We start from the raw sequence: 23,004 nt of genomic DNA, 5'->3' as shown, positions 1-23,004 counted from the left end.
GATAAATACAATCCAAAATGCACCTGCACTGTGATAGTCTCAGAGGTCCGTTAAAAGCGCAGAGAGCATCATGAAGAACAAGGAACACACCAGGCAGGTCCGAGATACTGTTGTGAAGAAGTTTAAAGCCGGATTTGGATACAAAAAGATTTCCCAAGCTTTAAACATCCCAAGGAGCACTGTGCAAGCAATAATATTGAAATGGAAGGAGTATCAGACCACTGCAAATCTACCAAGACCTGGCCGTCCCTCTAAACTTTCAGCTCATACAAGGAGAAGACTGATCAGAGATGCAGCCAAGAGGCCCATGATCACTCTGGATGAACTGCAGAGATCTACAGCTGAGGTGGGAGACTGTCCATAGGACAACAATCAGTCGTATATTGCACAAATCTGGCCTTTATGGAAGAGTGGCAAGAAGAAAGCCATTTCTTAAAGATATCCATAAAAAGTGTTGTTTAAAGTTTGCCACAAGCCACCTGGGAGACACACCAAACATGTGGAAGAAGGTGCTCTGGTCAGATGAAACCAAAATTGAACTTTTTGGCAACAATGCAAAACGTTATGTTTGGCGTAAAAGCAACACAGCTGAACACACCATCCCCACTGTCAAACATGGTGGTGGCAGCATCATGGTTTGGGCCTGCTTTTCTTCAGCAGGGACAGGGAAGATGGTTAAAATTGATGGGAAGATGGATGGAGCCAAATACAGGACCATTCTGGAAGAAAACCTGATGGAGTCTGCAAAAGACCTGAGACTGGGACGGAGATTTGTCTTCCAACAAGACAATGATCCAAAACATAAAGCAAAATCTACAATGGAATGGTTCAAAAATAAACATATCCAGGTGTTAGAATGGCCAAGTCAAAGTCCAGACCTGAATCCAATCGAGAATCTGCGGAAAGAACTGAAAACTGCTGTTCACAAATGCTCTCCATCCAACCTCACTGAGCTCGAGCTGTTTTGCAAGGAGGAATGGGAAAAAATTTCAGTCTCTCGATGTGCAAAACTGATAGAGACATACCCCAAGCGACTTACAGCTGTAATCGCAGCAAAAGGTGGCGCTACAAAGTATTAACTTAAGGGGGCTGAATAATTTTGCACGCCCAATTTTTCAGTTTTTGATTTGTTAAAAAAGTTTGAAATATCCAATAAATGTTGTTCCACTTCATGATTGTGTTCCACTTGTTGTTGATTCTTCACAAAAAAATACAGTTTTATATCTTTATGTTTGAAGCCTGAAATGTGGCAAAAGGTCGCAAAGTTCAAGGGGGCCGAATACTTTCGCAAGGCACTGTATATAATATATCCCATTTACCCTTAAAAATGAGAATGGAACAGAGGACCAAGGGAAAAAAAACGTCTACGGGTGAGGTGAGTCAAACTGACTCTGAAAATACTCTTAGACACACCACTGCTGATAACGCTACTCACTGTGTGCTCAGCTTGCCAAGGAAGGGAGACGTAGTCTGGCCTCAACAGTGGTGTTGGCACCTGCGTTAAAAAGTATACAGCTAATGTATCAATGGTTCATCACCCACTCTTCTCTGGCACTGCTTCACACATGCAGTTTGTTGATCTTGGAAGTCTGAAAATACCTCAAACATAAATAGCTGACCTTGGTTCAGAGCTGTATGTATTACAGTAGACACAGGAAGGGGAAGTACCACAGCCCTGTCACCCCAGACACAGGGCATAGTTTTGGGGTCGTCGTCAAGGCAACACAGAACTGTGTATAACCTTGAATGAAGAAGCTATCTGCTATTTCAATGTTCTGTGAGATATTTTGCTGACGATTGTTGATGAGAGTGGACAGGTTTTGGAGAAGTCGATCAAGCCAAAGCTTTACTCCTCACAGAGATCACTGTCCTATGCAGGCAGTCATTTGTGTGTGTGTGTGTGTGTTGCATAGACAGTTTGACCAGATGGATGATATAAAGTCTTGGCTTGCTCTAGACAGCTTGGATGCTGCTAGTGGGGAAGTCCCCTGTGGTGGAATTAGTGCGGTCTGACTGCCACGCTTCTGAGAGGTCATGGGGATCACAGAGGTCGTGTCTACACTTGACACTTACACGTGACTTGAAGATGGCACTGAAAAGACGGGTCTAGATGCACAAAAGTCACTTTGTGATCTGATTGTGTTCAGATCTGGCTTACCACTTCAGGAGGTACTCAAGGAGGCATTGCATGCGGATTTCTCCTCTGTCTGGCTACCCGAAAGCGCACACAGTGGGCGACGACATCAGCGCTCCCCCACAAGTCTCCAGAAAACGTGTGTTTTGGGACAGAGGCACCTTTTCAGTATAGTGTTGGAAGAAATACATGTGAGCTGGCCTCAAATGCTAGCCAGCTAGCTAATATTTAGAATAAATATTTGTTGGGGGGGCTAGAGATATGCTAAACCGTTTGCAATATCTTTAGCGTTGCTTGCTAGCTAGCTAGCTGGCAAGCTACAGAAGTTAACTGGCTAGTTAGCTACAGTAGTTAGCTACCTCCTTCAATTGTTGTTGTGTTATTATCATATTCTGCCTATTCCACCGTCTGTAGAATATATGCTGCAATTTGAATATAGCGCGGGAAAGGGGAATCTGGCCACACTGTGGACACGGTAGACACATTTAAATGTAGATGTACGACGCATTCGGAATTCCGTGATCAGAACTCTATGATCCGAATACTAAAGCTGCATGAATTGTCACGTCGAGAGAGAGAGAGAGAGTTAGTTTTATACGTGCCCTGTTTATCTCTCACATCCACTCCTCTAACCTCCGTACACATTTATAAAATGATTGTCTTGATAACAAGGACGAACACTCCCCCACACGCATACACACACCCACACAATCTTCAACACACACCCTGGTCCACGTTTGCCTGCTCAACAACCTTGTCTTCAGCACTTGCATGATAATTGGAATGTGTTTCTGGGGGAGGGAGGGGCAGGATGTCGGACAGTCAGTGTGTGTGTGTGCACGTATTTCTGTGCGTTGGTGTGTGTGTGTAAGGGAGAAAGTAAAAGTGAGTCATCATATAACCCGAAAGGAAAGTGTTGGTACAGCAAGTTTTGTCCTGCATTAGCAGGAAGGTTTCAGTCAATAGGACACAGAGAGGAAACCTGTTGGCTCTCATAGTCTCCCGGTGAGGTGGTGGTGGAGGGTGGTGGTGGTGGTGGTGGTGGAGAGTCTGAATGAACGAGGGGGAGGGAGGCCAGAGGGGTGTTGCCATGAGTGACCCCCTCCTGCCACCATCTCCCTCTCCCTTACTCTGTCTTGAAAACAGTGAGCTCAGGAGAATGGAATCTTATCTCTGCAAAAATGCACTTTGGAATTCATCAGCAGCGAATGCAAAACATCAGCTCCTTGTGTGCATGTGTGAGCGCATTTGTCTGACCATGCGAGCATGTGTTTGTCTAACCATGTGCGTGTGAGAGTGTGTGCCTATTGGTGTGTGGTTTGTGTGCACGAGAGTCTGTGCATGGTGTGTGTTTTGTGGGCCATGAGTTACCCCAATTCTTTCATGTGAACTGTTGGTGAAAGTCTTCCTCTGTTCCTCCTCATCCCTCACACTGCAGTCCACTCTCGGACATCAAGATCAAATTGTCCTTCCCAGCACGCAACACTCACAAATCATCCACTCCACTCGCAGTGTCATTCCTTCAGAGGCCAAACCCAGGATCATTTGTTCTCAACATTTTAATAGCAACTGTGTGCACTTCCAATTATCTTTCCTTCAAACGATTAAAGATTAATACTTTAATATGATCTTCAATGTATTTTTGAATACCGTATTAAGGTAAATTTCACAAGATACAGATGTAGGATATTAATTTGGTCAAGTTTGCTACAGCAGGAAAATTATCTTGCAGCAGCAGGAAATGTGAATTATTATGTGTATTATAATTAATGGACATTTCTTTAGAGTGTTGACATTTTTTGTTTGGGCAAATCAAGTCTGACATTTTAAAGAGAAAATGACATACTTTAGAAGCCATTTAAACCTCGAATACTCTACACAATTCTCAGCAACAAAAGAGTGATCAAATTAAGATCCTACATCTGAACGTACAAGTTGCCTATTTTCAATGGAACTTTTTTCAGGCAATATCGCTACAGAAATACCAGTGCACAATAGGCTTTAGAGCACACCATCAGCCATCTCATATACTTACAGAGTGACATCAAAAGAACGTGTGTCATGCATCATGTGTGTGCAGTTCTCAGTTTAATGAGGTTACCTGAACAAACAGATGTTTAGTTGGGAACAGATAAGGAGTTTGGAACTTTGTCACAGATATAAAGTGGCTCGTAAATCCTCCCATTATCGCCTGAGAAGCATTTATACTCACGCTGAACAGCTCTACTTCAGCTGTTTGTGTTATTGCTGAGGCCAAGGATCACTTAAGACCCAAGATACGCCATCGTCAATACAGTTTTACTGCTCTTCTCCTCACCTCACTTCCTGCTTTCACGCCTAGGCTATGCTATTTTCAGTCCCACCTGACTCTACAATCCATTACGTCTTTAATTCAGCGATTAATTGAGCAGTGACATGGATGCGATGTCTCTGGGTGGTTGTCAGCCGTGTTGAAGTTCAATTCATCAAATCATAACAGAATGAAGCCCTTGTGTGTAAGGTCCATTTCTTTGATGACTTTTCCTATGTCAGACACACACAAAGGGGCAACAATGTTCATACCGTACAATATTTGTACATAAAGTGTGTGTGCTGAAAACTAAGGTACGCCATGATGATGATATAGGTAACAATTTGAAGTGAAGTGTACATAGGGTTCAAGGGCCCTAGTCTCTGTCCCCTCTTCTCCAAATGTGACTCCAGTCAGTGCAGTGGACAGGAAATGGATCGGTGGGTGGTGGGGGGGAAGACTCCGGTCGGCTTGTTAAGAGAGCGGTGAGGTATTACTTTAAAAGCTCCTCCACCCCCGTCGGAATGTGGAGGGGGGAACGTGGGACAGCGGACGTCTTTTCCAGAGGACGGGAAACCTGGGGGCAGAAGTGGAGTTATACCACTGCTCTCGTGATGAAGGGTCCTTACAGTAGCCTACTCTAACTGAAAGTTCCATATGCAGCAGATGGGAGTCTATGAAACTCACTCCTCAGCCTGGAGTATTTTCGGTGGCGCAATTGGGTAAGACACTTCAGGAGGGTGGTCACGTGTGTTTGCAAGGCAGAGGTCCTGGGTTTGAGCCTTGGTAAGAGCTGAATCAGGGGGGAGCGGTACTCGTACTCGCTTTACACATACAGTAGCCTACTCACTGAAAGGTACATACAGTAGCCTACTCACTGAAAGGTACATACTCTCACGCCCTGACCTTAGAGAGCCTTTTTATTTCTCTATTTGGTTAGGTCAGGGTGTGATTTGGGTGGGCATTCTATGTTTTCTATTTCTTTGTTTTTGGCCAGGTATGGTTCCCAATCAGAGGCAGCTGTCTATCGTCTCTGATTGGGAATCATACTTAGGTAGCCTTTTTCCCACCTGTGTTTGTGGGTAATTATTTATTTTCTGTGTGTGTTTGTGTGCGCCACGGTTGCGCCACGTTCGGTTTCTGTTTACCTATTTTTTGTGAAGGTTTCACTTTATTAAAGATGTGGAATTACATGCACGCTGCGCCTTGGCTCATTTACGACAGGGAGTTTGAAGACAGTGAACGTGACACGTACAGTAGGCTACTCACTGAAAGGTACATGCAGTAGGCTACTCACTGAGAGACTGGACTGGTTCATGTTATGGTCACAGCACATGTTGCTTCCTAGTGGCCTCTTATTGGATAATAATGTCCTCACCAATCCAGATGTCCAATGAAAAATACTGTCATGATCAAAGCAAATACTGCTGTGAAGTACAAATAATTACAGTGTAATTGTTCAGATGATGCAGATAACATTAGATAACGGTCCTGTGAATTGTCTGAGCTCACAGATGGGATGGTGTGTGTGTTGTCCCTCTGGCCCAGGGTAATTCATCAGACTGGGTGAATTGATGGGAGTTGGGTTGAGTGTGTGTTTGGGGGTGAATCTCCAGATGAAATCTAATATGTGAGACGATACATCCTAAAGAGACGTTTCCTCGTAGCCCTGCCCGATGAATACCAATTTGGTGGCCGCCGCTGGAAGGACGATTGCCCCTTGCTTGAACAAGGCGGTGGGGAATTACAATGTACCTTTTTCTGGCTCGATCCATCCAATCACAGCCCCCAAATTGTAGTGACTTTATCCTCCCCTATGAGTCATCCATTCATACCTTGGTCTGGTAAGAGAATATGTTTGGTCTTATTCAGTAACATACTCATGAATTGATCATGGAGATTGTATTGTCTGTGATCATCTCAGCATGTTAGCTGATAATGAAAACGGTGTCCATGAAAATCAGTGGGTGGGTTTGCAAAAGTAATGAAGGAAAATAATTAGCCAGTCCACCCTGACCTTATCTCTAACTGAGTGTGTGTGTGTGTGTGTGTGTGTGTGTGTGTGTGTGTGTGTGTGTGTGTGTGTGTGTGTGTGTGTGTGTGTGTGTGTTTGATGGTAGTGGGGGTGGTCTGACTTAGTGACATCACCATCAGGGAGGATCCAAATGACCAGGAAAGTCAATTAGAGTTACACTGAGTTTACCAGCTGGACTCTCTGTATAGCACAAGAGAGAGAGAGAGAGAGAGAGAGAGAGAGAGAGAGGAAAGGGGAAAAAGGGGAGGAGAGACAAAAAGAGAATGAGAGACAACGAAAGAGAGGAAGGAAAAGAGACACATTTCGGAAGCTGGGGACCAGAGGGAATTTTTGCCGGTTACAGAATAGTCTCCAGACTAATTTGTCTTGTGCAGGTCCATACAGTAGATAAATTGCGTGTATATTTGTCTCTCTGTGTCTGAGCAGAGGTGGAAGTGTCGGCGACAGAGAGAGGGAGTTGCCTGTTTGAAGAGGTCAGGCAGGCAGGGGAAAGCCGGTGGATATGTTTTAAGAGGCCGCTTATCTGAAACTGACAACAGGATGAGAGGGTGAGTGAGGGGGGAGAGCCCAGCAGTACAGGGGGAGAACCATGGAGAGTACACCGTCCTCATTCACAGCCCACTCACAGAGGACACACAGACACAGGCTAACCTGAGAGAGAGAGAGAAGCAGAGATAGAGGGAAAGAAAGAGAGGGAAAGAGTCTACTTTGTCCATTCTGTCCGACCGAGTGGGAGCGAGAGGCGAGGGTTCGTAACACTGGAGCTCAAGGATAAACCATGGACTCTGCACACCTCTTACCACGCCTGGACGTGAGTACTGCACACTCACACACACACACACCCATAAACACACACTCTCTCACACACACGCAAACACACACATATACTGTCCATGTCTGCCAAGCCAACTCTGCCTGGCCACAGGAACTTCACTGCTCAAACCATTAGCCACTCTAGGGAGAACAAACGCATGCTCACACGCCCGCAGAGGCTGGCATACTGTGTTGCTCTAAATCAAACGCCTGGAAGCCGAAGGTCCGAGAACAATGTGACTGTTATGTTTTCAGAAGACATAACGTGACTCCTCTGTAGGAGCGTAAAGGCATGACTTATTCCTCTGTGTTAACGGAGAATCCAGCTTTTCAGTGTTGTTTCTGTCTTTTCCACCTCGGGTCCTGTGTCGACCAGACGCGTGAAGTCTTTGAACTCTCTGATGTCACGTGTCGGACATGTCACTGTTTCCACCAAATGCTTCTGCAATGTTCGGCCCTCAGCGAGCCCCCTGTTCACCAAAACGTAGCCTCCTGCTGCCGGTCACTTAGCTCCCTGACTCTCAGATCGTCTGAACGTAGCTCGGAAGGAAACGTGTGGATCACGGCGAGGGGGGAAAAGTGTGAAAACGGAGGCGTGCAGTTGTGAATGTCCGAGCTGAAATTAGATGAAGACGTACAAGAGCCGAACGCCTTTCCGGTGACAGGTTCAGGTTGAAATAGAATGGAGACAAAGTTGACTTGTTGATGCTCTGCACCTTATGTGCTACTTAGACTCTTGTGAGAATGTACCTGGGAATGAAAGCCCTGGCAGTAGTGACTACTATACTGTACATTGTGTGTCTGTTTAATGTCTTTCCAAAGGACCAGGTAGCTCATGTCCCAAATCAAATCAAATGTTATTTGTCACACGCTTCGCAAACAACAGGTGTAGGCCAATGGTGAAATGCTTACTGACGGGGCCCTTTTCTCACAAGGCAGAGTTAAAGATACATTTATATAAAAACATTAGAATATAAATAGTGACAAGAGGAATGAAACACAGTGAATAACGGAGAACAATAACGAGTCAAAATAGCACGCTATAAACATGTACCGGAACCGAGTCGATGTGCAGGGCTACAAGGTAATTGAGGTTACTATGTACATACAGTATGGTACAGTAGGGGTAAAGTGACTAGGCGACAGGATAGATAATAGACAGTAGCAGCAGTGTATGTGGTGAGTGTGAAAATGTGTGTGTGTGAGAGTGTCAGTACGCATGTGTGTGTGGGCGCATGTAGTGTGTGTGTGTGTGTTGGGGTGTGAGTGTAAGTATGTGTGAGTGTGTGGGTCCAGTGTGCCAACAGTCAGTGCACGAGAGTTAGTGCAAAAAAGGCCATTACAGGTTGTCCGGGTAGCCATTTGATTAGCTATTTAGCAGTCTTCTTTAGCAGTCTTCTTTAGCAGTCTTCTTTAGCAGTCTCATGGCTCGGGGGGGAGAAGTTGTTCAGGGTCCTGTTGGTTCCAGACTGGTACCACATGCCGTGCGGTAGCAGAGAGAACAGCCTATGGCTTGGGTGGCTGGAGTCTTTGACAATTTTTTGGGGCCTTCCTCTGGTACCGCCTGGTAAAGAGGTGCTGGATGGCAGAGAGCTCGGCCCAAGTGATGTACTGGGCCGTAGGCACCACCCTTTGAAGGGCCTTGCGGTTGGGTGCCTCGCAGTAGCAGTTTCTGGCGATGTTGTGAGAGAGTTGGTTGGTTCCCCAGTAGCCGGAAAATGTCTGGTCTACTCCACCTCTCCTTAGGGAGCCTCATCGTCTGCTGTCATCTTAACCCTGTCTGCATTCTCCTCTGTGTGTGTGTGTTTGTGTGTGTGTGTGTGTGTGTGTGTGTGTGTGTGTGTGTGTAAGCATATTTTTGTTGTGATTGTACGTGTGCATGATGCATGCGCAGCGCTATGCCTTAAAAAACATTCAAATCGATTGGCTTTTGTCCATCACACGCATACACATTCACACACATAAAACATATCTGTTCCTCTTGGCATGTACGTGTTTGCACTCAGTCTGCGTGGAGCGTACGCGTGGAGCCGTGCAGTACATACCGTGGCAGGGGCCGGGGCAGTAGTAAATAACGTAACGGTTTGTTGAGGAAGGCGAGCGGCGGGCTGAATGTCTGGGGCCGCCCGCGTCATTAGCCTCTTAATCGCCCCAGCTGGGATAAATTATAATACACTCTAATAAAAACCACCCAGCAGGCAACCAGGAATATTATTCTAATGATTTCATCTGTCACGCTTCGAGATAAAAAAAAATGTTTTGTCCTCCTAGCTTCAGCCTCATACATTAAATCATAAAGCAGTGAATGCCGAGGTCATCAGAGAGCTCCGTCGTGTGTTAGCGATGTATAGAGAGGGGTGAGGAACATTCCAGATGCATTAGGTGTAGGTGTGTCGGTTTCAGGTGATTATGAGAATGGTCCACACAGGTGCTGGTTGAGCAAGTTAGAAAGAAAAAACAAACAACGTTCTTGCGATGTGTGTAACGTGAGCTTGCCCAAGTTGGTGTGGGTGAGTTGAAGATTTCCACGACATACAGTCATTATGACATGGGGCAGCCAGTTTGTGTGTGTGTGTGTGTGTGTGTGTGTGTGTGTGTGTGTGTGTGTGTGTGTGTGTGTGTGTGTGTGTGTGTGTGTGTGTGTGTGTGTGTGTGTGTGTGTGTTTGTTAGAGAGCAAGAGAGAGGGAGAGGGAGGGAGAGGGAGAGAAGGAATCTGGGGAAAAGAAACACGGGAAGAACAACAGGAAACGAAAGTGGCGGGACCAGGCGTAACACGAAGACAGCGGCCGCGGATAAATCAGCCGGCTGCGGTGACACTGGGCCCTCTCGCCCCGGCAACACTCGGCAGCACTCTTCCGCAAAAACATCATTCATTTAGAGGGCTAAGGAAAAAGACCAACATAAGGGAGAGAGGGGAGAGAGAAATGAAGAGAGGGACAAAAAGAAAAACAGAGGTTGGGAAAGAGAGAGACATGCAGATAAAGAAGAATGGAGAGACAGGGAACACAGGGGGGGGGGGGGGGCAGTGGAAAGAGATATGGAAAAGGACAAGTGGTGATAGAGAGACTGAGTCAAAGAGAGAGAAGGGGAGCGTATATACAGAGTATATATCTGTATATCTTTGTACATATCTGTATATCTCTGTACATCTCTGTCTATCTTCACTTCTCTCTCTTTAACTCTTGTCTCTCTATCACCCCTTGTCCTGGTCCATATGTCTTTCCTCTCCCCGCCAGAGGAGATATACAGAGAATAGAGGGGAAAGAAATGGAGAGGAACTAAGAGAGAATGCGGGGGAGGGACAGATAAACAGAAAGGGGGGGATTGATGCAGCGACAAATGAAGGCGATAAAGAGGGACTAAGAAAACGAGAGACTAAAAGACAGAGCGTGAAGAGATGTAGAGAGAGGGAAAGAGAGACACTTATGTTGGTCTGTTTTGATCTGTGGGTTCAGAGGGCCAGCGAGCAGACCGCCCTGCCTGATTACACACACAAATCTCTCGTCTTCGTGCGCATGGGGTCACTCTACCGTCTGCTCCGGGTCAGACATCATCTAATATGTCTGAGAGCACCCCCTCTCCCCACCTCACCCCTCACCTCCCCCGGAAGACTTGATTAGTCCCATTTCAGCGGAGAGAGAGAGAGAGAGGGGGGGGGGGGGGGGGGGGGTCGAGGGAGGGAAAGCTAATGCAGGGATGTCACCATCCAGGATGAATGGAGAGGGGGGGCGGCTTGACGGAGAGGATGGCAGATAATGAGGCCAAATGGAGTTTAGTGGCTTCTCTCCCAGTTTAGATTAGCTGGAGAAACACAGGGAGATGGGTGGACGTACTCTAGATGGATGTATGGCAGGGTGTCCTCTGACTCCCCCCCACAACCACCACCCCCACCCACCCACTCCCCCTTCTGCAAGTAACCTTTGAACCTTCATTATGGGGGGGGGGGGGTCCTCAATCTAGTTTACGAGCCTTGGGACGCCACGGGAAAGGCTGTACAGTTGTGGCTCTCTAATCTCTAATCGTACTCTAATTGTCCTGTAGCGTTGCCTCAAGTGGAGAGGCATCGGGCGGAAGGACATTACTTTGGGTGGGGCTGCCTGAGTTAATGGCTAGTGAGCAGAGTCCCACACTCACAGCTTATTTTCCCAGGGTATTACTGTGTCTGTTCTTGCTCTCGCTCACACACACACACACTCACATGCTTGCACGCACACACACACACACACACACACACACACACACACACACACACACACACACACTCACACTCACACACACATTCACTCACACACACACGCATACACACACGTACACACACACAAACCCACACACAGCCTGTGAACTTCTTGTAAACCCTACTCTGACACTATAGCATGATCGGCTGTCATTAGGGTGTCGTTATGTGTTCGTTGTGCCATAAACGCCTCTGTTATCTAGCTGTGTCGGACTTAATCGATTCTCAGCTCAGTACCGAGATGAGATAGGGAGAGTGCAGAAGTGCAGAATTAGAAAACACTTCGGCTCGAGTCTGCAGGGAAAACTAGGACGTTGAGCTCTACCTCGTTTACATTCATTGAGCCGTATCTTTTCTTCTTAGAATAATGACGACATCTGTCATTTCTTTCGTTGTAGGATGATGGTAAAGCAGACCGGTTGAGAGGAGAGAAGTCATGGCCCAGCCCAGGTCTCAGTCTCTACGTGAACCTCCAAACTTTGAATGCTTTGAACCAAATCTAGGGTCAGCTTACCCTCCCCCAATCCTAACGGCAAACTGACTCGCTAGTTAAGTGCCAACTTCATCCTACTTTGAACAATAGACAGGTCAGACACCGTACTCTGACCTCTAGATCCTGACTCCAGAGGGCACAAGGCCATTAAGGCCTGTAGTTTGTAATTAGTCACTCATTGGGGTGGTAACCCGGCTGGATGGGGCGTTAACGCTATGACCTCCAGCACTGGGCCTTTTTCCCCGTGCAGCAGACAGGCCAGTTAGCAACTATGGTCTCATTATTTGGTTGAAGCTCCTGTAAGCTGTGGGAAGTAAATTAGAGCAATAGAGATATAAAGTACAGTAGCTCCACTAGTTATTATTCTCCAGTAAAGTCAACTGGCTTTAAATAAATCAAATCAAATCAAATTGTATTTGTCACATACACATGGTTAGCAGATGTTAATGCGAGTGTGGCGAAATGCTTGTGCTTCTAGTTCCGACAATGCAGTAATAACCAACAAGTAATCTAGCTAACAATTCCAAAACTACTACCTTATAGACACAAGTGTATGGGGATAAAGAATATGTACATAAAGATATATGACTGAGTGATGGTACAGTCATATATCTTTAGCTCATTGGTGGTGTTTATCAGGACTACTATTAAGGTTCTCCTACGCATGTACACACACACGCAAACACGGAATATATTCTCTGCTTAATCACTGTTATCCCCCTGTGCTTGAGTTTCCTAGGAGATGGGGCCTTGGCAACACATAGCAATACATGAACAATAAGGAAAACAAAGTGGTGCTGTTTTTACAGCCATGTGTATCCAGCAAACAACTTCACATGGACTTCAGCAGTACATTTCTTGGTATCGCCCCAGACTTACTGCATGATAGCCCGACAAGCAGTGTGTGAATTACGTGAGGGGTGCTTTGGGGGAGGGGGGTTTCTCTAATTGAACCATTCTCCTATTTGTTTTAATAGCACGTTTGTACTGCTACAGTGGTAAATATGAAAATAAAAGATGACGCCAAATGAAACGAACACCCCCACCTCCCTGTCACGGTTTTAAGGCCAGTGAAAGTCGATTGGGGTTTATTTTTTAGGCCTCTCTCTCTCTCTCTCTCTCTCTCTCTCTCTCTCTCTCTCCCTGTCTCTCTGCCTCGCTCTGTCTTGAACTTTTGCTAGCGAACTTGCAACATTGTATCGACTGGGTCCAACCCACGAGCAAACCTGCAACATGATCAACTTTGGTCCCAGCAGGCTAGTGGATCTTACATAATAGTTTCACAGTTGATGAGCTCCGCACAGACAGAGCTGTCTTTGCGTCCTGTATTTCAGCCTCTTCTCAGGTGTCCCGGCTTGTCTTTTGACAACAACAAAAAAGGTACATTTGTCACCAAGATGCGTCAATTCATTCACAAGAGTGTGGTACTAATGACATATCCCGAATGTCATAAAACGTTCTCTCGGAGGATTTAAGCTATGAGTAGTGGTATTTCAAACCCCCACACTCCAATTTACTGAAAGACGTTAAACATATGGTATAGGAATTTCAATGAACAACGTGGGACTTTAAAGAGCACCACTGGAAGTGTCAAGAAGTGAACGACTTAAGCGTTCCGTTTCCTCTTCTCCCTGAAATAAACCCTAACTTCACTCCTCTCCTCCCCCACTCCTCCCCCTCTCTCCCTCATGCAGATCCACCATGTTCCCTGCTAACCTCTTGGTCCTGATGGTCCTGCTGCTACCTCAAGCCTCGTCTGGTCGCCAGGGCGGAGCCACCGAGCCAGATGGTAGTGTGTCGTCGTTGTTATCGTCATCACCAACCCCCCTGGACCCTAGCCTGGCCCAGACCATCCAGAACCTGCTGCTGAGCCGCCTGGGCCTGCAGTCCCATCCCAACCCCCGGCCAGGTGCCCCCGTCCCACAGTACATAGTGGACCTCTATCGCTTCCACTCCCAGCAGTACCACCTAGTCCAGGATCCACACTTCAGCTACCCCAGCCAGCATGTCCAGGACGCCAACACAGTGCGCAGCTTCCACCACACAGGTAACATTACACATGTGGTCTGGGCCCAATATCCCCAAAGCGTCTGAGATTAGTTTAGCCTTTAAGATCATAATGAATAAGATCATATGGATAGATCCTGGATCAGCACTCCTAATCTGAGGCTCTGTGTGGATAGTTTGCAACGCTGTTCTACCTTGTCCTGCCACTGATTGGGATCAGTTCCACAACACGTTTTTTAATGGACACTGTTCTACACATCCCATTTGTAGTTTCAGTCCGGGTTAGATGGCATTGATGGCGACAGGGCTGTGATACCCAGTCTGTTTCTGTTATGACTCCACCTTGGCAGTCAGTAGGCTCCAAAGTCAGACCCTCTATTTTCCATTTGATAACGTGGATGTTTCCATAACAGTCACAAGCTAACCAGCAACAAGTGGAGGTCCTATTCTGATGCTAGTGTGTGCAATGAAAAGCTTATCTAGCTGTTTATGGCACTGAATGTGTCTGACATTTAAAGTTAAGGGTTGACAGGTCAATTTACCTTGTATTCGACATTGTGAGATTACAATGTTTGATATAGGAAATCCTACAAGAGAGACCTCCATGGAACCGCAGAGAACATCAGTTTTGTTTTACAAATTGAACCTTCTTCTCTGAACTATCTTAACCCCTCCCTCCCTCCCTCCCTCCCCTCCCTCCCTCCCTCCCTCCCTCCCTCCCTCCCTCCCTCCCTCCCTCCCTCCCTCCCTCCCTCCCTCCCTCCCTCCCTCTCTCAGAGTCTACCAGTCCCTCACTCCCCCTTGAAAAGAGGCAGACCACCGCGAGCAACAACAGGGTCCCCATCTCCTTCAACGTGTCGTCCATCCCCCAGGATGAGCGTGTGGTGTCTGCAGAGCTTCGTTTCTTCCGGGGTGGTGGGGCCAGCCCGGGCCCTGGGGCCCACAGGGTCAGCCTGTTCCTCTCTGGAAGCCCTGGGGACTCTGAGTCTGAGCCCACTCTGCTGGAGTCACGGGTCCTCACACGGGCCCCCAACACCAAGCCAGCTGTCTCCTGGGAGGCATTCAGCCTCAGCACCGAACTCTTTCTGGGGGCCCACGCTCAGACTGGGAGCCTTTCCTTCCTCCTGGAGGTGACCCCTCTGGGTAACACCACCCTCCTCACCCCCCCTGACCATGATGCTCTACCACCTTCCACTGGGGAGGAAGGACGAAGAGTGGGACACCTGAGGGTGCGCAGATCTCTGGGACAGGACGAACACAGCTGGGCACGAGAGAGACCCCTGCTGGTTACTTACAGCCATGACGGGCGTGGGGAGGCACTAGCCGCCCATGTCCGGAGAACCTCTGGCACTGCCCAGAGGATGAGGGGGAGGAAGGGGGCCAGAGAAAGGGGCAGGAGTAGCAGCAGCAACCGGGGAAGGGACAGAAACAAGGACAGGGAGAGGGACAATGACCGGAGTGCCAGCCCTGGCTGGGGCAGTAGCTGGGACGAGGGTGGAAGAGTGAAGCGTAATGGTGGCCGCGCAGCAAAGCTGAAGCGTCTGTCCCGCACCCGCTGCCGCCGCCACCCACTCTACGTGGACTTCAAAGACGTGGGCTGGAACAAGTGGATCGTGGCGCCTAGCGGCTACGACGCCTTCTTCTGCCTGGGGGAGTGTCGCTTCCCGCTCGCCGACCACATGAACTCATCCAGCCACGCCATGGTGCAGACGCTGGTGAACTCGGTGAACGGAGCCGTGCCGCGGGCCTGCTGCGTGCCCACCGCCCTCAGCCCCATCGCCATGCTCTACCTGGACCCACAGGACCGCGTGGTGCTCAAAAACTACCAGGACATGGTGGTGGAGGGCTGTGGATGCCGGTGACGGGAAACAAAAGAGAGGGAGGGAGGAGAGAGATGGAAGGAGAGATTGATGGCGTAAAGACAGAGGGCAAGGACAGAACCCAGCCCAGCAGGACCACGTGAAACAAGAGGACCTGGATCTTGTGGCGGAGGGATGCAAATACTAGGACTAGCGGGGGGCCGGAGAGATGGATGAGGCAGGAAGAGAAGAGACGGGAATGTAGAACCCAATCCAGCAGGAACAAGTGCTTTCTAAGAAGTGCATGGTGTCGGAGGGCCACAGCTGTCGGTAGTGGAAATAAAGAGGAGTAGAAAGAGCGGAGAAGAAAGAGAGAGGGAGAGAGATGGAAAGAGAGAGAGAGAGAGAGAGAGAGGAAAAACAGAGACAGAGGAGCCCCCTTAGGACACAGTGCAGTGCTTCAGAAGTACCACACAGTGAGAGTATGAAGAGAAGACAGAGGGAACGATGGAGAGGGAGAGAAATAACGAAGCAGTCTTCCACATCCCGGTAGGGGAAGAGGATGCTGCTGACAGGAGAAGAGGGGAGAACGACAGCCAGGAGTAGAGGAGAAGAGAATCCTCCCATTAGCCCCACCTCCTCTCCTTCAATAGCACTCCACTCGCTGACAGCCCTGTGCTTGTTCAGTGCTCCCTCGCCAGCCCTCTACGTGTCTGTAACGTGTCTGTGTCTGTGTCTATCCGTGCTTAGTGTGTCGCTCACCTCCTTCCAGCATCAATCTGTAAAGGAGACGCACTCAATCAGTGGAGTGGAAGGGGACTGGCAAGAGATGAAGATATCAGTGCCAGAGTATACTATCTGTACGGTTGGACATCAATAGTGGCTTATAGTACAGAGACAGCTGTCATGTGGCCCATATGAGGAGGATGATACATATAGCCTTTGCATCAGTTGACACCATCCTCAAACTAACTCGGCTAACTTGTCTGGGCCAACGGACAGCTACTGACCTCTCATCAAGAGAGATGTTGACGGACACTCCTCGCAGACTGAATAGATATGGATTTTTCGCAGACAGACAGACATGAATCTTCCCGTCATGAGATATATATTTTTTAAACCACAACAATAATACAGAGGAATTATTATGCTATTGTTTGAATGTACTACTATCATTATTATTTAAAGATAACTTTTTGTTGTACATTTCCTTTGCAGAGATGAAGAAAATTCAGAAAACCGTTGTCATCAAAGTAATTCCATTAAATGGTAAATCTAACTTAACGAGTCACATTAGGTATTTAAATAGCAACCACATATGGTGTATTTAACCTTGAAAATATTTAAGATATCTGCTCTCTACAAAGCCACATGTACAGTACAGTAATACACCTAAAACCTGCGGCCCTTATAGTAGCTTTGGTACAGCAAGTTATGGTGGCTTTTGGTGCACTATACATACAAAAACACAGTGTTGTAATGATGCAGTCATAAGCTCAAGACATGCCACGTATCAAGGCTCTGTGTATTGTATTCTACTGAATCGTGTAACAAGAACACAATGTCATCGTCGAACACAGATGTCTTTGCTGGAGGTGTGCATGTTTTTTTTTAAAGAACGGCTAATGTTAAAGCAGTTGATTTCCAGTGCCTTTTGGACGAGGGCTTTGCAGGTGTTCTCCTGTTATGAGTTGAACATTTTGAGTATCTTTCCAGCATTTTGCTTTTCCCTCTATTTAAATGGAAGCATTTAAACAACAGTCTGTAAAATGTTTGACATTGTCTGAAAACGTGATGAAACCTGTAATAAACAGACCGAGCAGCACCTCTGTCACATGATTGGGTTTTGAAAATCAACCACATTTCCTTGTTCCTCCTCTGCTAGTGTTCTGAGGACCTATTGCTCTGAGTCTATGCACAAAGACAAGGGGAGAGCAGAGGGGGACTGTGAAATCCTTTCATTGGTCAGAATCCCTTTCAATCACAAATTGCCTCTAGATAGACATTTGAGCCAAGGAAGGAAGCCAGTGGTCCCTTGATGTACCCAGAACAAACCAGATTTGGCTGTAGGCCTCGAGTACCTATATAGTCCCAATGAGACACACATCCCTGTGATAGAAGGGCATGAGGAGAAGGCTATTCATGGGGCAGATCCACATCCCTTACTGGCAAAACCACTGCACCACCTTGTCAATTCACACCCGGCCTGTGATGCAGCCCACATGTGTTTCTGATCGCCAGATGTTACACAGAGAGCTACTGCGCCTCTGAGCTCGCAGCAGTCAGTGTGCTCGGCAACGGGTCATTCCTCACGTCGTGAATGTGGGGGTCAAACCAACTCAACAGCTTTCTCGATCCCACATTCCTGTGTGTTGAAAGGAACTACCCTCCCCTCCTCCAGATGGATCGGCTCACTGCTTGTGAAGTATTGGGAGGTGAACAGTGTGAAACCCACAGCCGCTTTGCTCCATCCCGGGGAGGGGCGACCCTCCTCCCCTCCTGTCAGAGGCTGGACGTGGTCCAGAGCTCACTGGCTGCAGCTGGAGCTGTCCAGATTCTTCTTACATATTGCCTCTCACCAGCTGTCAACAGCAGCACACTGCCAACGGGGCTCCTGTGTGTGCGCGTGCGTGCATCTGTCTGTCTGCATGCGTGCGAGAGAGCATTAATGTGTTTGTGTGTGTAGATGTGTGTTTAGGTAAGTAGTGAAAACTATCTCATAAAATACACACAGCATGAGTCAGCCATGCACTGGCAGGAGGATAACCTTTGCTCCACAGAGGGTCTGTATCCTCCCTAACCCCTCCTTTTGCCCTAACTCCCCTCTCCCCTCTAAGCCACTCTTCCCCCCAACCCATCCCTCACACATCTTCTCTCACCACCCAACCCATCCTTCACCCCCTGACCCATTCCTCATCCCACCCTCCCCTCTCCCCCCTCTCAGCCCATTCCCCTATCACCCGTCTCACCCCTAGCCAAGACTACTCACTCCCTCCCTTGCCCCCTGCCTCTACCTAACCCATCCCTCAACCCTTCCATTTTCTCTCACCCCCCATAACCCCTCCCTCACCCCAAACCTTCCTCTCTCCCAGGTGCTGGATTATGACTGTGGTTCAGGGTATCAGGTGGGTGGAGCAGGTCTGGGCAGTGGAGACAGGATATGGCCAGTTTATTTTGTCAGGTGTGTAGGCTCTGTGAGCCTGGGTAGCAATGGCCTTGACCCAGTCAACTCCGTGGAACACCTTCCCTCAGCCCTAAATCACACGCTACTGGGGGCTTCCAAACCCACCCGGCCCACAGAGACAGGGCCCCGGGGCCGCACCTCCAACCAGGTGCCTGGATGTATCTGCGATGGACCCCAGATAGACAGGGGAGTACACATTTCTCACATTACATAGCCCTCTTTCTGACATACAGAAGATAGCCACATTCAGTGAAAAGTTTGCGAGAACAGCTTTACAGGAACCGAGCCACGTTCAAGAGGCCCAGTGCAGTTCCAGCCACAAATGCCTGTTCAGATAGTACGGTTGTGATTATAACCTCGGTTATGGAACTCAAAGTCTGTGCTACGTGCAGATGGAATTTTAATTGGAATATTCAGTAGTGTTAGAGTATTAGCAGAATGCTCATGTGATCCAGGGACTAGGGATAGGCCCAGAGGTGCCTCCATGTTGGAGTGTGGAGTTCATGGAAATGAACTCCGTCTCCGTCAACATGCCAATCCAACCAGCCACACAGGCAGGGCCAAGGTAAGCCCAGAACAGAGCAGGCCCCATCCCTGGTATGCCCTACTAACTGACTGGCTTCTCCCCATTCACCCTGTAATACGGGAATAACTCCCACCACCGCCAGTTCACCTGTACAGCCCACCCACTGTCCATATCCGCCCAACCACACACACTTGCTCACACACACACACACACACACACACACACAAATTACCATGTTGGAAATTGCAACGTGCCAACCTAGGCTGGGAATCAATCCGAGCGCATTTTGTCGGCAATGCACATTTTAAAGGCAGTGTTCCCACGTTCGCGGAAAGCACATGCACGGTAAACGTTGCATATGTCAGCTCAATCTGAAATAACCTTTAAATGGCTCATTATCCAAATCCACAATTGGATTGAATCCCGGCCCTAGACTTGCCACGTTTAGGACCACAAGGCCCAAAGCATGGTTCAGCGTCAGAACCAGTGGACTGACTAGTCTGGCTACAGGATATGGTGACCTTATCAAGCAAAAAGCTCTGGGTGTAAGGGTTGTCGCCGGTGGAAGAAGAAGAGGACCAAAGCGCAGCGTGGTTAGTGTTCATCTTTTTAATAAACAATTGAACACTTCAAAAAAATACAAAACAACAACATGACAACTGAAACAGTTATATCTGGTGCAGACACAAAGACTGAAAATAACCACCCACAAAACACAAAGGAAAACAGGCTACCTAAATATGGTTCTCAATCAGGGACAACGCTAGACAGCTGCCTCTGATTGAGAACCATATCAGGCCAAACACAGAAATAGAAAATATAGAAAAACTAACATAGACTGCCCACCCCAACTCACACCCTGACCATACTAAATAAAGACAAAACAAAGGAATAAAGGTCAGAATGTGACACTGGGCTTGAGTTATATTTCAAATAGCCCAAAATATGCTTCAGACTAGTTTAAAACTCTGTAGTGGGATAACATCAGGGATGTAGGTAAGAGCAGTACATGCTCCAAAATGATGTATGTGTTCCAGGTCTTTGAGGTCATTGTGATTTCAATAAAACTCACAACAGCAGTTCAGTGTGGTCACAAACGTGCAATATATGTCTCAGCTTCAAAGGTTTCCATGTACTATAACAGACACGGTTTTCAATCATGGATCCCCCCACGTGTACAATATATGATACATATTGTCATAAGATAAAACCTCCATAGCAGCTGTGGTAAAAGCCTCCCCAGTTAGCACATTTGGTTCCTTGGAAGTTGTGGGAACGTACGTTTTTGGTTTCCCATTGGTTCTGGGAACGAAGCCATAAGTTTCCTACACGGTAAAACTGAACGTTTTTTAAATGTTCTGAGAACGGACGTGAAAATGTCAGGTTGCTGTGAGGTTCTGAGAGCATTTTACTCTGTTTCCTCAAAAGTTTTCCTGGGAGGTTTTATTAACGTTCTGAGAACAGAAATGATAGGTGATTTGAAGGTAATTAAATAACGTTATGAGAACATGTTTCAGTAAGACTTTTAATAACACTGCTAGTTTAGGTTAACTGTTTTAAACTCCAAGCAGAGATAGGACACATGGAAATATTAATTTGCTTAGGCAATAATCATGCAAACACATTTATTTTTTATTGTGGCACAGTGACATTGAGATTCAAACCTTCTGTTCTCTATCCATGTAATTAGTCCACTGCACCATCAGGATGGAGCTAGAATAACATGTTTTTTGTTTTTTTTTACGTATACAAAGCTGTTCATTTTAGTCTATTCAAACAGACCACATTTCAAAGGAAACAAGCACTCTTAAAGAGCAGGTTTGACCAATTAGTGGGCATGACCAATACACCTGAACTCACTTAGCAAGATAGAGGATTTTGTTCAAGCTGAGAACAGAATGTATACGTTTTTAAATAGGCCGTGGTTACGGATACAGAGTTTTTGCCCACGCCCGCCCCCTCCCGCACATTGGGAAACCTATTTCTGAGCATATGTTATTTTCAGCACACATTTGTTTTTCTAACGTAGCTTCTGCTCACACTCCCCCTCCCTTCAGGTGTCGCGCTTTACACTTCCGCTCTACTATAAGCATTGCGATGCTTTGTCATTAGCGTTGTGTCATTGTGACCTTCGACCTGGTATACAGTGTTGTTTTGAGAGCAGAGAGGAGCATCTTTATTTTCCCCTACTGTTCTGTACAATATTCTTCGATTATGTGTAAGTACAATAGCTTTGGTCCAGTTTTACGCAAGTACTCATTATCATTTTTGCTAGTGGTTGTAATAAATTATCCTGTAATTACACAAGTTTGCTTTTGTGTACATTTAGAACATAGGCAATCTAGCTAGCTAGCTAAAGTTCCTGCTAGCTAGTAGATTCTTGACTTCATAAATCTTAGTAAAATAACCCGTGGTGTATACTCGAGGCCATATGCAACCAAAATCAACTTTATTTCTCAGAATTTCAATTCAAAAGATAGAATGAACGTGCGCGTCAGCCATCAAAATTTGAACCGAGGCTATTTTTGAGCTTGGACGCGCCTTTTGGATGTGACGCAATGCGATTGCAACATGGGCAGAATAGTAGCTTTCATAGATTTTCAAGAAAGCATTCCCTCATTGTCTGATGGCTACACTGGGAGCCGATGGCTGCAGTGTAGCACAGCCTTTACTCACCCTCTGCCTGAACCATGATGATGATGCCTATGTCTCTACCTCATATTTCTGAACAGCTAAAATAAAAACCCTGCAGCAATTTCAACGAACCTTCCAAAACATAGACGTATATACAGTGCATTCAGAAAGTATTCAGACTCCTTCCCTTTTTCCACATTTTGTTACGTTACAGCCTTACTATAAAATGCATTAAATACATTTTTGTCCTCATCAATCTAAACACAATACCCCATAATGACAAAGCGAAAACAGGTTTATAGACATTTTTGAAGGATTGAGCTCAGGTGCATCCTGTTTCCATTGATCATCCTTGAGCTGTTTCTTCAACTTGATTAAAGTCCACCTATGGTAAATTCAATTGTTTGGACAAGATTTGGAAAGGCACACACCGGTCTATATAAGGTCCTATAGTTGATAGTGCATGTCAAACCAAAAACCAAGCAAAAACAGGATTGTGTCGAGGCACAGATCTGAGGAAGGGTACCAAAAATTTGTCTGCTACATTGAAAGTCCCCAAGAACATAGTAGCCTCCGTCATTCTTAAATGGATGAAGTTTGGAACCACCAAGACTCTTCCTAGAGCTGGCCGCCCAGCCAAACTGAGCAATCAGTGGAGAAGGGCCTTGGTCAAGGAAGTGACCAAGATCCCGATAGTTGCTCTGACAGAGCTCCTGAGTTCTTCTTTGGAGATGGGAGAACCTTCCAGAACAACAACAATCTCTGTAGCATTCCACCAATCAGGCCTTTATGGTAGAGTGGCCAGACGGAAGCCACTCCTCAGTAAATGGCACATGCCAGCCTGCTTGGAGTTG

General features: G+C 47.0%; 1 protein-coding gene across 1 annotated transcript; it reads left to right on the top strand.

Moving 5' to 3' along the window:
• The first annotated feature begins 6,634 nt into the window (after positions 1-6,634).
• LOC139386294 (bone morphogenetic protein 2-like) lies at positions 6,635-17,631 on the top strand. Its single transcript, XM_071131793.1, has 3 exons — positions 6,635-7,270; positions 13,695-14,047; positions 14,785-17,631. Exons 2-3 carry the CDS (start codon positions 13,702-13,704, stop codon positions 15,867-15,869), a joined length of 1,431 nt encoding a protein of 476 aa, XP_070987894.1. The 5' UTR covers positions 6,635-7,270; positions 13,695-13,701; the 3' UTR covers positions 15,870-17,631.
• The last annotated feature ends 5,373 nt before the right edge of the window (positions 17,632-23,004 follow it).

This window comes from Oncorhynchus clarkii, chromosome 27 (genome assembly GCF_045791955.1).
Source record: "Oncorhynchus clarkii lewisi isolate Uvic-CL-2024 chromosome 27, UVic_Ocla_1.0, whole genome shotgun sequence".
In the NCBI taxonomy this organism is placed as follows: domain Eukaryota; kingdom Metazoa; phylum Chordata; class Actinopteri; order Salmoniformes; family Salmonidae; genus Oncorhynchus; species Oncorhynchus clarkii.
Note: the sequence above shows the minus strand (reverse complement) of the source record. Positions and strands in the feature narration are given on the sequence as shown.

Coding starts and splice junctions, on each gene's coding strand:
- LOC139386294 (XM_071131793.1), top strand. CDS start 13,702: ATGTTCCCTGCTAACCTCTTGGTCCTGATGGTCCTGCTGCTACCTCAA. Junction 14,048..14,784: donor GCGCAGCTTCCACCACACAG/GTAACATTACAC, acceptor TCCCTCTCTCAG/AGTCTACCAGTCCCTCACTC.